General features: G+C 39.8%; 1 protein-coding gene across 1 annotated transcript in view; it reads right to left on the minus strand.

Annotated features, from left to right (window-relative positions):
• Positions 1-3,449: 3,449 nt before the first annotated feature.
• PHF14 (PHD finger protein 14) overlaps positions 3,450-16,871 on the minus strand; it is a 283,433-nt gene continuing 270,011 nt past the window's right edge. The window contains exon 19 of the mRNA XM_065399294.1: positions 3,450-3,524. Within this exon, the coding sequence (XP_065255366.1) occupies positions 3,450-3,524 (75 nt within the window). The remainder of the gene's footprint in view (positions 3,525-16,871) is intronic.

Genomic DNA, 16,871 nt, shown 5'->3' on the forward strand with positions numbered 1-16,871 from the left:
GCCTGTGTTGGAACCTGTACTTGATCTTTCATGCATTTCGGGGAGTGGTCCCAGACCTTTAGGATGAAGGCTTGAAGACCTCTGATGTGTGACTGTGTTGGTCATTGAGGAACCCCTATACATGACACCAGGAGGCCTAGTAGTTGGAGGCCTAGTACTATGGTAAGCCTCCTGTAGCTCTGGAGCAAGATGATAAGATCCTAGATTTTCTGAACCTTTCTAATGATGGGAAGATCTTTGCTACCAAGGTGTCTATTTCTGCCCCCAGGTGAGTTACTCTGGTGGACAGACTCAAGGAACTTTTCTTGATATTGATGATGAAACCATGAGCCTGCAAGAGATTCAATGTCCCAGACATGGCAATGTGAGCTGCTGACTGTGATGGAGCTCTGATCAGGATATCGTCCAGGAAAGGCCAAATGGGAGTGTTGGGTACTGATAATGTTTCTGCAATAGGCAAACCTTGCAAGGCTGTGAGTGGCATGGTCTGATGAGGAGGTATTAAGCCAACAGATCCACTGAAGTCAAGAAGTCCCCTCGGGACAAGGATGACACTGTAGAGGCCACAGTCTGCATTTGAAACTTCATTTTCTTCATCCTTTTGTTGAGCCTTTTGAGTCTAAGATTGGCTCTCTGATACCACCCCCACCCTCCCCATGTGCTTCTGCACAATGAAGATGGAGTAAAATCCAGAAAATGAGATATTTCATTCTGGATCAAACAGCACTTTACGGGGTCATTGGAAATGGGAGACTGGATGCAGAATGGATGGGGTGGAGCCTGCACCCAAGGGAGTATCCCAGGCTCCCTATCTCCTTGGCCCACTTGTCCGTGGTCAATGTAAACCACTCCTCTAGGAAGTGGGAAATTCTGTCCCCTAGCTTCAGTTCTAGGTGGTGGCCTATGAGGCCTTTGTCATAAAGTGGATTGTGGGTGGGGGTTTGCGTTCCCACTGGACTTTCCCCCTGAACCTGGATTCCACTGTTTTTCTTTGGAGAACCTGTTGTCCCTTCACTGGTACTTCTGTGAAGACAAAGGCAGAAACAAGTGCCGCTGTCTGAAGGCTGGTCTATATTCTCCCATGAGGGCACTTAGTGGTGAGGGGAAAGACTTTTTGGATTTTGCAGCATTATCCACCTTATCCAGCTTTTCTCCAAAACGGAGGGAGCCTGTAAGCTTGGCCAAGAACAGGACCTGTTTAGAGTGTGTTTCCATCTTTCAGGGTCAGTTGCCAGGCACCACCTGGCAACTGATCTGGAAGCCAGGGCTCAGGCTGAGAACCTCAATGCATACATTGAGGTATCAGCTACAAATGCCTTTCTGTCTCATGGCCCTGGGTGCTAACAGAACTAGGGTCAGCTGGCTTGGTACAACTCACCATCTGCCACGCCTGGGGAGGCTGCCTCACAAATAGAACATTGCTTGATTTGACCCAATGCTTTGTTGGCTGCTCTGCCATGCCTGTTTAAGGACAGATAACCTGGCAGGGAGACATAGCAGCAGAAGCTCATGGTGCGTTAAACCGCAGGAGTGTTAACCAACGTAGGGAGGAGGAGGAAGCTGAAAAACTGAAGAAATGAAGGCAGAAACAATCAAACCGCCAACTGCCTGCTGCCACAGAGACAGAAAATCTGGTGGCAAGTAATAGCAGCGGGGGTGTGGCCAGAGCACGCAGCTCCAAAACACTGATCCACTTAAATGGGCTGCAGAGTGGAAGGGAGCAAACCAGACATGCAGAACTGTGGGCTGCAGAAATGTCTGGTGGCTGATAGATTTCAGCCACTTGTAGAGAGCAGCGTTGGAGAAATCGCTCTCTCTTAAAGGTCTGTCCCATTGCCAATATCTGCCTCTCCCCTTTCAGTTTCAGCTACAGAACACCCTGCTTCTCGTGACTATGCCCCACACAGTCTGTCTCCCCTCTTAAGTCTCAGAGCTTTATATTTATGTCTCCAACCACCCCTCAAACCTGGCTGTTGCTCAGTCCTCGTTGGCTGCTTCTCCCAGGATGCCAAATTTGTGCAGTTATCAGCAATCCAATACGATGGCGATAGGTACTATATAAAAAAGATTGGCTAGATTGATCAGATAATGCCATTCTCCCAGCCCATTTCAAATCGGGAAGTAGAAGCTGGGGCTGGGAGACATGATCTCAAATGTAATAGTTTATATAAAAGTTTTCTTTTTTTAAAAAAATGGGGTTTATTATAGTTACACTTTATGGTTGAAATGTGTCCAACAGTACATAGATTTGAACCTCCTGCAGATCAGCAGGGAACCTGCTGGATATTGCTGGATATTCTTTGAGCATTTTTTTCCCCTTCATCTAAGAACATTTGAAAATATTCCTGAAATGGATAAAATTTTCATGCATGGGGGAAAAAGTAAATTAACATCAACAATATGGTATATTAAGGAATATGAAGCATACCAGTGAAAGTACAGGGTAGTAGAAAAATGAAAAGGTCAACCTAAGGTTGGATTCTCCCACAGCAGTATATGAGTAATTCCCATTCTCTTCAATGAGTGTTACTCATATCTTTGTGTAGAATTCACGTGGTTCATTTGTAATGCTCCATACTGCTTTGCAGGAAACCTAAATTTGGATTTCTCATAGTAGTCTTTCATTGGCCAGCATGGACCAAAAAATCTTAAAGCAATTAACCCTGGTAAAGGAAGTGTTCTGGAGTCCCTGCTGTTCAGTTAAGGAGCAATGATAAAGCAAGAAGTTTATCTAATCCTTTTCGATTAGAAGGATTGTGACAGAGGGATTACAACTTGATGTGTAGATGAAATGGGAAATAATGGGGAAACCTCAATATTATCAAAGACACTGATCACCTGAGGGAGACAGAGTTTACATTGAGGAAAGTAATAATGCAGTATAAAACATTTCAAATGGCTCGACATACAAGCAGATAAAATTATCTGCATAGGAACACTCTTTTAGGAGATACCTTGAAAACCATCCATATCTTAATATTTAAGTTTTACTTCAGTGGCTTGTAAGAAGAAAAGTTCAAATACCAATGTAATTAGTCATGCATTTATCCAAATGCTTAAGTGTCAAATGCAAATAACTCTGCATTTATGCTCAGGGATACCTGAATGATTTTGAATTATTACTGCCCTTTCAGGATGTGCATTCCTTGGTACATTGAAAAAGTTTGACAAGTTTGAGTAGCAAATGTTATCAGTAATGAGGATCACATTGCCCTTATGCATATATTTCTAAATGCCTTTATATTTTTACAGGTATTCTGTACCAGTCTTAAAAACTCAACATTTTAATATAATCATAAATGTCGCCAAGAGCCACTTACACAATTCCTCAGTGCAGCATGAATTTTAATTTTCAATGACTTTATTGAGAATGTTCTGTAAATTTTACAATGAGAAACTTTAACTGCTGTTACACAACTTGCAAATATTTCAAACATGACAGCAATCGTCTATTTTTTTGAATTTTTCTGTTCCATGTTCAGGTCTTGGGATGGATTTTCTTCCTTAGCTTCATTTTCATCTTCCTATAAAACAAAATAAAAAAGCATCACTGGAGTTTCTGAAGAGGCATACATTCTGCAGAGCTGTTCATATGTTCAAAAAAACATACAGAAACAAACCTGTCCATACCTTTCTTTGAGATTCTTTTACATGACTGATAAACCCTGAAGTTATAATAAGTGCACAATTTTAATCATTAGAAATGTGATCTTAATCAAAAGTTAAATAGAAAATTTTTACCTGCAGCATCAACTAATTTAGCTGTTTTGAGACTCATTACACAAAGAAAGAAGCCTCTGAAACATAAAAGGTGAAATTTGATGATATTTAAACTTTTGTAGTGGATGCTATTTCATACCTCCCCTGGGTTCGAGGTTTCCACGAAATTGCTTTTAAAATGCAAGAACTTTCATCACTGTCCTAGAAATTACTTTTGAATAGCATCTGCCATTGAAAAATGTTTCATTTTTTTTTTAGACCAGATACGTTTACTTCACCATTTGATAAAAGACAATAAATTTAACTTCAGAGACACTTTATGTGCTGCAGCATCATATTTTTGTCCCATCTAGCATATTTTCTTGACAGGTCTGCCAATTTTCCAATTACTTGTACCACCATATGTTATCTGAAGATCAGTCAGGTCTAAAATAGGAAACATGAGCATGTCAGGCAGCAGCATGCTTACAATATTCTACAGCTTCAACTCCAGGAGTAGGGCTCATAATTCACTGTGAGCTCCTCTGGAGCATATTGAATAAATGAAGTAACATCATAATGCCCGTTTCCATAGGAATGAATAGTATCTTGTGTCCAATACAAAATGTTGACCTCCAAAGTATAAATTTTGGCATCTTGAAAAAATATTTCATGGGACAACTTGTAACCCATCTCAACAGAAAGAGTCCTGCAAACACATTCACAGTACAGACTGTCCTATCTTCATACTGTTCGCATTTTGTTTTACAAAACAAGAAATCTTACTCAGTCTCAATAAAACAAACAAAAACAAAAAATACATTGAAATTTGGGTGCTATAAAGTGTTCTGGTTTACATGAAAACCCAAATACAGAGGGAAGATGGTGTAATGGTTGGAACCCTAGCCTAGGGTACAAGAGATCTAGGCTGTGTTTCCTGTTCTGACGCAGGTTACCTGTGTGACCTTGGAAAAGTCACTTTGTCTCTCTGTGCCTCAGTTCCTCATCTGTAAAATAGAAATAATAGCACTTTCCTAATTCACTGGTTTGTTGAGGCTAAAAATATTAAATATTCTGAGGTGCTCAGATACTATGGTAATGGGGCCACATAAGCCCATAAGACAGATAAATAGAGTATCAATGGAAACTACCTAGCTAAGTAAATATGGGCATGCATTTCACTATACATAACATACTTTTGCAGAGTTAGCTGTTCTATTTAGAAAGTACATAATACATTCTGCACATAAATCTCCCTCCCCCCAACACACACCTTGAAAGAAACATTTTGATTTACATTGCTCACTAAAGGCCAAATGCAAATACATTCACTTTCATGAGCTATTTTTGCTGAGTAATTTCCATCATGGTGGGAATGGAGTCCATGGTGCCTCAATTTCTCTGAGATTGAGGCACCATGAGATTTTTCACACAACACACAGTCAACCTGTGGAACTCCTTCCCAGAAGATGTTGTGAAGGCCAAGACTATAACAGGGTTCAAAAAAGAACTAGATAAATTCATGGAGGATAGGTCCATCAATGGCTATTAGCCAGGATGGGCAGGGATGGTGTCCCTAGCCTTTGTTTGCCAGAAGCTGCGAATTGGCGACAGGGGATGGATCACCTAATGATTACCTGTTCTATTCATCCCCTCTGAGGGACCTGCCATTGGCCACTGTTGGAAGGATACTGGGCTAGACAGACCTTTGGTCTGACCCAGTATGGCCGTTCTTACGTTCTTAGAAGTCTCATATAGATATTGCTGAGAAGGGATGTGTACTGAACTCAGAGGCACCTCGCCAGCCCAGGCAATTGAGGCGCAGCCTAACCAAGAATCCCCAAAAGCTACCAAATACATTTTGCATATTCTTTTTTATGTAATTGCTAAATATATACAGATTTAAGGACAAATTGTGATTTGATTAAAATGTCACAACTCATTCTCTCCAGCCCTGAAACACAACACCAGATAGTTTGGAGAACATAGTGCTGTGTGAGGATCAGCTCTTGGTGTAGCACAGGGGTCGGCAACCTTTCAGAAGTGGTGTGCCGAGTCTTCATTTATTCACTCTAATTTAAGGTTTCGCGTGCCAGTAATACATTTAAACATTTTTAGAGGGTCTCTTTCTAGAAGTCTATAATATATAACTAAGCTATTGTTGTATGTAAAGTAAATAAGGTTTTTAAAATGTTTAAGAAGCTTCATTTAAAATTAAACTAAAATGCAGAGCCCCCTGGACTGGTGGCCAGGACAGGCAGTGTGAGTGCCACTGAAAATCAGCTCGCGTGTCGCCTTCGGCACGTGTGCCATAGGTTGCCTACCCCTGGTGTAGCGAATAGTGCTCCAAGAAGCTGCCTAGTTACCATGACAATTTACCAGACCCAGGAGTCACTTTATAAGGCCATTGATGTGGTAAGTACCACTTGATGAGGCCATGGCACAATTGTAGCAGCGAAGCCCAGGCTGAAGGGTTTTTTCTGCAGGGTGGGGTGGGGGGAGGGATGGGTAGGGTTGCAACCCGTTCGGGTTTTACCCAGTTTTTGGCTTCTGTGTCCGGGTGCCATTTAGGGTTGCCAGGTGCCCAGTTTTCAGGAACCTGGGTCCCAAACCAAGAGTCCAGTTACCGCAGAGCGGAGGGAGGCACTGGGTCATTAACCCGTGCCAGCCCCTGCTCAGCCAGGGTCACCTCCTACCTGCAAGCAGGCTCCTTTAGATGATTCAGGGAGTGACGGGGGATGGGCGAGAGAGGAGTAAGCGATGGGGGCTGTCCTTTGGGGAAAGAGGCAGAGAAGGGGACGGGGCCTCAAGGGAAGAGGTGGAGCAGGGGCAGGGTCTTGGGGGTGACCAGCAATTAGAAAGATGGCTACCCTAGGGATGGGGTCTGAGCCCTACACCTCCTCCCCCATTGGTCTGCTGGTGCTTGACCATTGTGGGCCATAAATAGGAATATTTTTGGCTCCCCGAAACCACACATACTAATAATTAATAGGGGGCCCCCTTGAGCTGCTCGGGGCCCTTAGCAATTGCTTAGTCTGCTTATGCCTAGCGCTGGTTCTACCCCACAAGCCAGGCCCCATGTGTGTGCATGAGAAGCTGCCACCAAGCCCCATACCAGTTTGGACAGCAGTGGTGGCTCCCAGGTCTGCCTGCTGTTTCTTCACAATAAATAAAGTAAGCTTTTTATAGCTAATACATTATATCTGGTGTGTGTGCGTAAATAACTATTTTGTGATTTGTGCCTCACTTGTTTAAAAAACTCATGACCTGGCACTGGCTGAGCCTTGTGAGACTCCACATAATGGTTCAGGTGAAGAAGACTGTTGGTAGATAGGATGTGTGCACCCTCCTGGTTCATTTGATTTAGTTAACTGGAGAAACACAATGATCTGTTGTGGCGTTATGAAGAAATAACTGTTTTAGGGCTATCTTGACAACAGTTTCAATTACCTGGTAATGCTCCTCTTTGTTATTAATTATTTGGTCTTGTGGGTGGGCTACTTTGCCGCTACAAAGTATCAGAGGGGTAGCTGTGTTAGTCTATATCCACAAAAACAACGAGGAATCTGGTGGCACCTTAAAGACTAACAGATTTATTTGGGCATAAGCTTTCGTTGGTAAAAACCTCACTTCTTCAGATGCATGGAGTGATCAGATCCATGCATCTGAAGAAGTGGGTTTTTTACCCACGAAAGCTTATGCCCAAATAAATCTGTTAGTCTTTAAGGTGCCACCAGATTCCTCGTTGTTTTTGCCGCTACAGCCTCTGGAAATAGTAGCTTCTGGAGATGAATTACTATAGTTTGCTTGATTTGATGCAATTATGAAAAAAGTATCCCCTTTACTTCTGTTTTAAGCAGGGAATGCTGTGCCCAAGACACTTCCAAGGTTTAACCTCATGCTGAAGATAAAGGGTAGCCTGGGAAGGGAAACAACCTTGGAGAAGCCCATGGCCAAATGATGACTATGAGTCTTGAGCTAACGTGTAAAATGTGTTGTCTGCATGAGTGCTGAAGACAATAAATCTTGGGGAATTCAAAAACTAAGTTCAGTAGTAGCTCTCTGAGTTCTTCTAGGCAGACAAGCAAGGTGTTTCATTTCTGGGTGACTCATCTGTGGGGGAGCTGCAAGTCGGCCTCACACATTTGTAAGTTTTTAAAGAGTTGTCCAAGAGTTCACCATTTTTCTAGTGCATGTGACTTTCACCTCCAACCAATGTCTCCCTTATTCTTTATCCTTTTCTGGCTGCCAGCACCCAATTCCCAATCTCCCCAACACTTACTCCTGCCCTGACATACCCTCTCCCAACTCTTCGCAACACACTCCTCCTGTAATCCTACTTCTGAGCTCCTGCATATCTAATGAAGAAGCAGACAGAGGCTTACAGGCAGGAAATACAGGCAAAGAAGAGGGGGTAACTGTGACAGTGTACCCCATAAGGCTTTATGGGGGGTGCTTATAAATGTATGTATGACATAACTGGAATATGTTTTGTGCTGCCTGTGCCATGTAACATATCTCCATAAAGGTTATGGTCTACTATATCTATTCATCCTATTTGTACACATATATCATTTTCTACTTGAGGTTGAGAATATGGGCTGTATACTTGCTTGGTTTCTAAGTAAGCTTTGTGAGGCATTTGGTCAGTTTCTTTAGGAAGGAATTCGCAAGGTTAAGTACCTGATCAGGAAGCACTTGGGGAACAATGCATCTTGGCATGCTCCAATCCACATAAGAAGTCTTCCTGGAGACATACAAGATATCATGTGGACAATGGCTTTGACCTGTAAAGATTGAGTCATGCAGGGGCATGTGACTTGCCCAGGTGACTCCAAAACTCCATCTTGGAGCTGGACTTTGCATAGGAGGGAGGAGGGGGGTCTCCACCCACAAGAGAAAGTCTATTTAAACCCGTGGGAGACCCCTCCATTTTGTCTTCAGCTGGCTAAGGAAGGAGCCTCTTCACCCCCCCCCAGGATACTTGAAGGAAACTGGAACAAAGGACAGTAACTACAGGGGGTGTGAGTGATTGCTGGACCCAGGTTAAAAGGAGATTAGCCTGTGAAAGGGAGCATTCTGGAACTGGTGAGGAACTTATCTGTATTTAGTTTGATTTAGACATAGATGTGCGCATTTTATTTTATTTTGCTTGGTGACTTACTTTGTTCTGTCTGTTACTACTTGGAACCACTTAAATCCTACTTTCTGTATTTAATAAAATCACTTTTTATCCATTAACTCAGAGTATGTATTAATACTTGGGGGAGCAAACAGCTGTGCATATCTCTCTATCAGTGTTATAGAGGGCGAACAATTTATGAGTTTGCCCTGCATAAGCTTTATACAGGGTAAAACGGATTTATTGGGGTTTAGACCCCATTGGGAGTTGGGCATCTGAGTGCTAAAGACAAGCAAACTTCTGTGAGCTGTTTTCAGGTAAACTTGCAGCTTTGAGGCAAGTGATTCAGACCCTGGGTCTGTGTTGGAGCAGACGGGAGTATCTGGCTCAGCAAGACAGGGTGCTGGAGTCCTGAGCTGGCAGGGAAAACGGAAGCAGGGGTAGTCTTTGCCATCGGGTGGCAGCTCCCAGGGGGGTTTCTGTGATCCAACCCGTCACAGCAGACAGAGGCTTACAGGCAGGAAATACAGGCAAAGAGGGGGTAACCTCATTTCCCATCCTCTCTGAGACCCAAGGGAGGGATAGGTATCGGGGGACTTTTATTCTCTCCTGGGGCAAACAAGAAGTTGTGAAAATTTCACTTTGTGCAAGTACAGTAAAAATTATATGAATTTTTAGTGAATTTTTAGCATCACTGGAACAAATTAAGCGGCTTTGTGCCAGCTCCCCTTTACTGCTCTACCAAGTGCTTTAACTTTAACCTAGAGGGACCACCTCTAGAAGGTAGTTAATTCTATATTCATTCAGTCCATGGCCTCTCTGCTGAGACTGACATGGGTGCTAATTAATGTCAACTGCGATAGCAATTTTTGTGATGTGCATTCCTATTAATTTGGAAGTTAAATGTGATTGCCAGGTTACTTGGGATGGATCTGGACCAGCATTCCAAATATATTAACAATCCCTTGACCTGGCAGGTCCCACTATCCCTTCAGTTTGTTAACTGGCTATTACAGTAAAATTATAGTTTCCATGCAATTTTTGAAAACACGATTTCTTATACTTCAGGAAGATTTCTTATTATATACAGAGTATTTAACTGGTTGTGGTTTCTAAAGTCATTCACAATGTTTGAATTTTCAGCTAAGTGGACTATTTAGCCTAATTATCAAGGAATGATGCTGAATAGACTGAAGATTAAACATGTTTAATGTATTTGCTTTACTAATTACCACCTACAGTTATACAGCTTCTCATCATTAAGGAACCCACACTATATGGAGTGCATATATAGGGGGTTCATTCACCCACAATTGGAACACACCAACTGTTCTACACCAGCAAGACGGTTTTCTCATAAGAGACAGCGAAGAGGCATTTTTGAAGGGCAAATCTTAGGTGGGAACAATAATTACCCAATAAAAAGTATTTTATTTTAAAGTTAGCAATTCAAAACCAGTCCAGGTTGGCAGACAACGTTAATACCATTGGTGGCTATTTAGTGGCTTCTGGTAAATGGTCACGTTCTAGTTTCCAATGGACAGATGCTCTGCCATCACAAAATTCATCCTCACAACTACCATTAGTGATTCACATTTCCACTATTTTCCTTTTGCTTATTTTAACCATCCTGCTTATAGCCTAGTATATTCTAATAGATTTTTAAACGGTACAGGCTTTAGAAAAGCTTGAGATGGAATATTCTCATATTTGGGTTCATATGTAAAAAGATTGAGGAAAAATTCATCCTAGTTTCACCTACTGATAACAACAGGTCCAAATTTTGAAAAAGCCAGTGCGAACAAATGTCTTGTAATAGTCTCCAAAAAATATCCTTTAACACAGGCTCTGGTGGATTGTACGAGGGAAATAGTTCTAAAGCTAACATCCTGTTCCAAGATTGTAATCCCACCCACACCTAGGAGTTCCACTTCAGGGACAGACAGTGACTTCTATCTGTCTCACTGCAATTGCTACAATGACATCTCAGATGGCCAGGTCTCCCAGGTCAACCCAGGCTTTGTAGTGTGGTTCATATGGTAACCAACATACTGAATTGCAGTAATAAATGAACTTGGGAGCGAATGCAGAGCACAAGTATTATGAGTTTAATGGTAATTTAAGTTAACAGCCCCAAAATATATGAAGCATATTTACATTTAACAGCCCTAATATTACTTTCAAATTGGAATAAATTAAGATTACTTGTCTGTAATTGCTGTTCTTTTATGGTTGTGATAACAGATCAAACCCCTCTGTCTATACACAGTAACTGGGATCTGATGGCTCAGACTGGTAAACTGGGCCCAAGAAATTTAAAAAAGGGGCCTAAAATCCATATTTTAAAAGTTGAGAAAGGGAGAGAGAGAAGGAGGTATGGCTATGCAAATTGGGGGCATAGGCAGCATGTCATACCCCAAACTATCCTTTAGACCAAAGAAAAGTGACAGGGAAAATGGGGCAGACAGAGTTGGTGAGAAATTGCATTACAACCACTATCCTCGGGGAATTATAGGTACCAGTATGTTATTTTCACTTCTACAAAGCTGCTAATTATGAGAGATCCACCTGCTAGAAAATATAAAGCTTAAAGGATGACTTCTTTCCTAAACACATGTGAGCATGTATAAAAATAAAAGCAAAATGAACTCTCATACAATTCACGTCATCTGGCCTTGAGCCCCTTTACAGGAAAGGGTGAGGGTAAGAAAAAGCTGTAGTTCGTATATATGAAAGAACACCACACAGAGTTTTGAGTGTTCCTTTTTTATCCTTTCACTCAAAAACATGTCACTTTCTTTACATTCCCATTAGCTGGCTATCTGAAGTCTCGAAGAAAAAAAATGAATCAGACAGTTACTAACTCCACAGGAACTTAGAGACAATTCTATATATAGAACATACCATACTACATCCGTCTATTCAGTGTGCTATGAGACACAATGATATAGATTTGTGCTCTAAAGCATACCTATAATTTGCCTTCTATATATGTCATATGTAAGAAAAAATATGAAAGCACTCTAAGCCTACAGTTTCATGACAAAGAATAGTGAAAAATGTGTCTTGTTATGTATCAAGAAGGAGAGACAGACATCTAAATACCCTCTACTACACAGAAACATCTAATACGATAAAGATACCAATTTTGTGATGCACAAAATTTAAGATAGATTAAAAGCCAAACAGATAGCTATTAGTATAATATTATGGACATTCCAACAAGGGGAAAAGTAGGATCTGACCTACAATACAGTAGTACAACAAAGAATGTCTAAAAGCTTAATTGTGGAAAGGCATATTCTTGAACTTGACTGTGTAAGAAGTACCATGATTTGTGAATTAAGGTACTATTCAGCACTGGTAAGGGTGTTAGGATGGCCACTACAATTAGACTCCAAAGATATCAAAAATATAGAGTACTTCCAACTTTAACAACCAAAAAGTATTGAAAATTGACTAGTTAGTGGCTAGAAACCTAACAGAAAAAGATTATTTACTCTATTCAAGAGCAAGGAAAATAATCCTGGTATATTCTCCAAAAGAATGAAAGATGTTACATCTTGGAGGGAGCTGTTCATCCTGACAGTTCATCTGACCTGGATCTTATGGAGGTCATAAGTGCACCATCGGAGCATTGTGAAGCTCAATCAAAATATGCCCTTCCTGATTAACATGTTAATACAGGCAGTCCGGGGTGACTCACCACTGGAGTAGGGGTGGAATAGGCCATCTCAGCAGAACCAAAGCAGCTTTACACATTGGTGTACACTGAAGGTAATCAGTGAAGGGACTTGATGCAGATGAGGTCCTTGGGAACTTATCTTTGCTACCCCTGTTGCAAGACACTGCTGCACTGAGTGTTGAGTGGCACTAAGGCCTAAAATAGGGAATGGCCTTGAGTTTTAAGTTTGTCAAAGCAACAACTTCTGAGTGACCTCTGAAATTCACTACAAGGTATTGATAAGTGCCCATCTCAAGACACTAATCAGACAGCACTGAAGCATACAACCCTTTCCCAGCTTGCACATAACACTACCTACTTCTATTATTTTGACCCAACAGTTCATTTAAATAAGTATGGCTACTCACTAACACTAGCCCTATAGAAGTATCTACATATACTGTATGCATAAGCCACATTGAATGGTACTTAAAATCTTTTGTTTCCCTTTCCCCTTAACTTTCCCACTTTCTTTGTTTTTACTGGAGCACTTAAGGTTTAGTAGAAATTCTTTTCAGAGCAAAATGACTATCTGAGAACATTCCTTTACTAAGATCTGAGCTATAATATTTGTATCATTAAAGTCTGAGGTAGAAGGCAGATATTTTATCAATTACATCACACAGACTCTGGTAATCAAAACATCACTGAGATGAAGGTGAAATCTATCTGTAAACATTCCCACATACCTCATCAGGAAGGGATTTCAGAAGCTGCTGTGGTTTTTCTTTTCGTGTTAAATTCCTATCTGTTTTCAGCATAAACGGCCAAATTTGGAGGAAAGTGGCTACAGATTCAGAGATAAATTAATCTAACTAGTAAGCCAGCAAAGACAGAGACCATCATGTGCTGAAGTGCACAAGCTATTTTTCTTCCAAAACCTGTTATCTCCTCAAAAAGTATAACTGACAAATCTTATAAAGAAGGGTAGTACAGGAATATGGAATATTACTAGAATAGTTCTTTACCAGTGGATATTAGACGCAAATATAAATTTCTTATGATAGATGGCAGGTTTGTCACTGCAGCTATGAAGTGATAAGGCAGCTGTTTGTTTCCCAAGGAAAGGAGACCCTTGCTACATGGATCATTTTCACAGTGACAGCCTCGACAAGTTTGACATTTGCTTCATGAAGTATTCTGAAGCAGCCATCAAGAAAATGCACCCGCTGGGATCACTGGAAAGTTGACAGTCTTACCTTTTAATGTACATCTCCATTAATTCTTACTGTCAAAACCCACCAATTTCCTACAACAAAATCTTTGCAGATCTGATATAATGGAAGCTATGAATGAACTAACCATTTTAATGTAAGCAAACATGACATCAATTAACTGGTTGCAGTTCCCTGCCCTCATTTTGTTCAGTAAAAAGAGCAAAGCTAAAGTGATGATGAATATTGTTTCAAAAGGAGTACCTAAATTATGTAGTAAATAGCATCGTACTCTAGGTGGCAATAGAAGACCAAGAGAATTATTTTTCTAACAAAGAGCTTATTTAAGATTTACAAGCAGCTGCATGTTTATGTCAAAACAAACCCCTTTAACTTACAGTGGTACAAGAAATTTAAGTATTTAAAATAGTTTGTCAGTGTTCCGTATTTTCCATCGACTTGCTTCTAATTTTGATTAAAGGGATAAATGTGCCATTGCAAGATTCCTTACAGCCAAATTTCACTTAATTCTCACTATAGCACTAGGATTTTATGCCAGCTTTCAAACCCTCCATCTGTTTCTCCCTCTTCTTATGAGGCAGCCATTCCATTCAGTGGCCCCTTTGGCTGACTGCCACTGCAGTTGGTATTTTCAGATGGGCAGGTGGTGCTTGGAACCAAACAGTTGTCTTACAAGTTCAGCTGATTTTAATTTGTAGAAAATACTAAGAAAATGTTTGTTCTTTAGCCATCTGAGTCTGTCTTAACTTTTGAAAGCATTAGATTTACATACTTTAAACCTTATGAACAAATGCTTATATAGTGTTATGGATCTAAAAGACAACTATTAAATAAATGCAAAATGACTTAAGAAGCATTGCCCTGTCTGTGTAGAAAGGTAGGCTCCATTAATTTTCTCTTAAATCTCGGAGTGTGTACTTATTTTAACTTCCAAGCAAGAATTTGGCACTATTATGAGTATGATACTTGCAAAAAGCCATCTTCTAACCATTCAGTTTCACACTCACATATGCAGCTATACACATAAAGAAATAATATTTTTATATTAATGTGATGTGGTCAGTAGATTTTTTTATGAAGTAGAAAAGCATGGTCAAAGGAGCTTCAATTTCTATATTACCTGAACATTACATTGCTAAATACAGAATAACCATCCATAGACTAACAATGCATGTGTTAAAACTATTTCTAAAAAGTACAGTACTTTCAATCCTTATTTATTCCAATTAAATTCTCTTAATTAATTAAATTCTCTTAATCTACATTGTACATTTGCTTTTTTTGCCTATACTCTTGATGCTAAGAGCAAGTGCAGATATCTGGTGTACCTCTAATAGGTGTACAAGGACAGAAAGCTGCTAAATCCTCACACTGAAGAGTTAATATTTTATTTTAACCAATTCCATTTTTTAAAAAGTCCCATTTAAATAAAATCCTTAAGAAGTTATTTTCAAATGTTCATGCTTTTTTAATTACTTTCCTAAATAAGCCTCAATATACAGTCTTTTAGCAAGAGGTCTCAACACTATTTTAATTCTCCTCAAAATATTTAATGACATTAAATAGCAAAGCATATGAAGATACATAATATAAAATACTTCCCCAAACTATGGGCAAGAATTTTATAGACCTAAGACACACAAAGGAATCACCTTAAACACCACTGAAGTGAATGTTTTAAACTGCAAGAGAAACTTAACATAATACCACTGCATAATACATTTATCTCAATAACTGAAAAAATATTGACCATAATGAAAATGTTTTAGGTAAAATGAGTGCACTGCATGCTTCTGACCAAAATTAATTAGAGTTTTAATGTTTTACAATTCCACCATAATTCTTTAAATGGTGCATTTATTTCATAGTAATAAACACTCGGTTCATTAAGTAAAGTTCAAAATCCGTGTTATGCGCTACATTTAACAACCTTTGGCCCTTTTCTTCTGTATTTCTTGATTTAGTTTTCCAATGCACTGAATAAGCAATCGAGGAACACAATTAAATTTCATGACTCTGCATATCTGGGATTCTTATTTCATTTAATACAAAGGGCAATTAATCTACCGTTATACACTGAATTCCAACTTTAGTGGGCCATGATAAATACTGAAATGAACATACAGGAAATGCTTAATTAAATTATTGTAAAAAGCAGAACCAAAGTTTTCCTTGTGACAGGAGAAAATGCATATTTAATTAGAAAAAAAATCTAAAACTGGATTATGAATGTAAAGTAATTTGGGAACTCTTAGCAAACCCAGCTGAAATGTGTGCAGTAAATGTGGCAGCTAACAATACATGAACTAGTGAAGAGAGATTTTCTCCCATTTTTCCCCTCCTCTCTTACTCTAAAATATGGGATCCTTCTATGTAGTGAATACAGCAACATGGTGATGTCAGAAAACTACACAATAAAAGTCTCTGTATCTTTTGGAATGTATGTATTTTTAAATCAACCTGTTAATGAAGAATGCGGTGTTAGAGGGAGTGGAAAAGATATAGGAACATTCAAAGTCTATACTACAGAGAAGGATAAGAGGAGGAAGACAAGACAGACTGAAGGAACAGATTTTTCTTTTTTTTTAAACATGTATTACATGCAACTCCTGCCCACATAAATAATGGCTGTCATTCTCTCATTATGACATGAACAAACCAATCTAGCTTTGCTCTTGTGGTTTATGATGTTATCAGAAACGCCAGCGGAATTACAGATGTATTATATATTGTACCGATCTGAGTATTTTATGTCTTCTTATTACTGGCAGCATTAATACTCCTTTAGCTAAAAGTTACACTTACAAATCAGTTGTGAGAGGATAGGCCAAATTCTGGCTACCCAGTGCAAAAACCCTCTAGATGTTTTTTCACTCCCGCTCTAGTTTCCTCATCATAACCCATGGGGAAGCCACCTTGTACGCCATCTGCAACATGAGCTGTAAGGGTCAAATATGCCCACTGAAATCAATGAGAGTTGTTTCACTAATTTCAATGTGCAATGGATCAGGTCCCAAAGAAGTATTCTAGGGCATGGACTAACCCACATCTTTATGCATGTATATCCCTAATCTAGCAATGAAAACTACGAAAACCTTCCATGTCCCCCAGAAATTATTCATGGTTTTAATGTGGGGGCGGAGGACGGAAC

Source organism: Emys orbicularis, chromosome 2 (genome assembly GCF_028017835.1).
Source record: "Emys orbicularis isolate rEmyOrb1 chromosome 2, rEmyOrb1.hap1, whole genome shotgun sequence".
Taxonomy (NCBI): Eukaryota; Metazoa; Chordata; order Testudines; family Emydidae; genus Emys; species Emys orbicularis.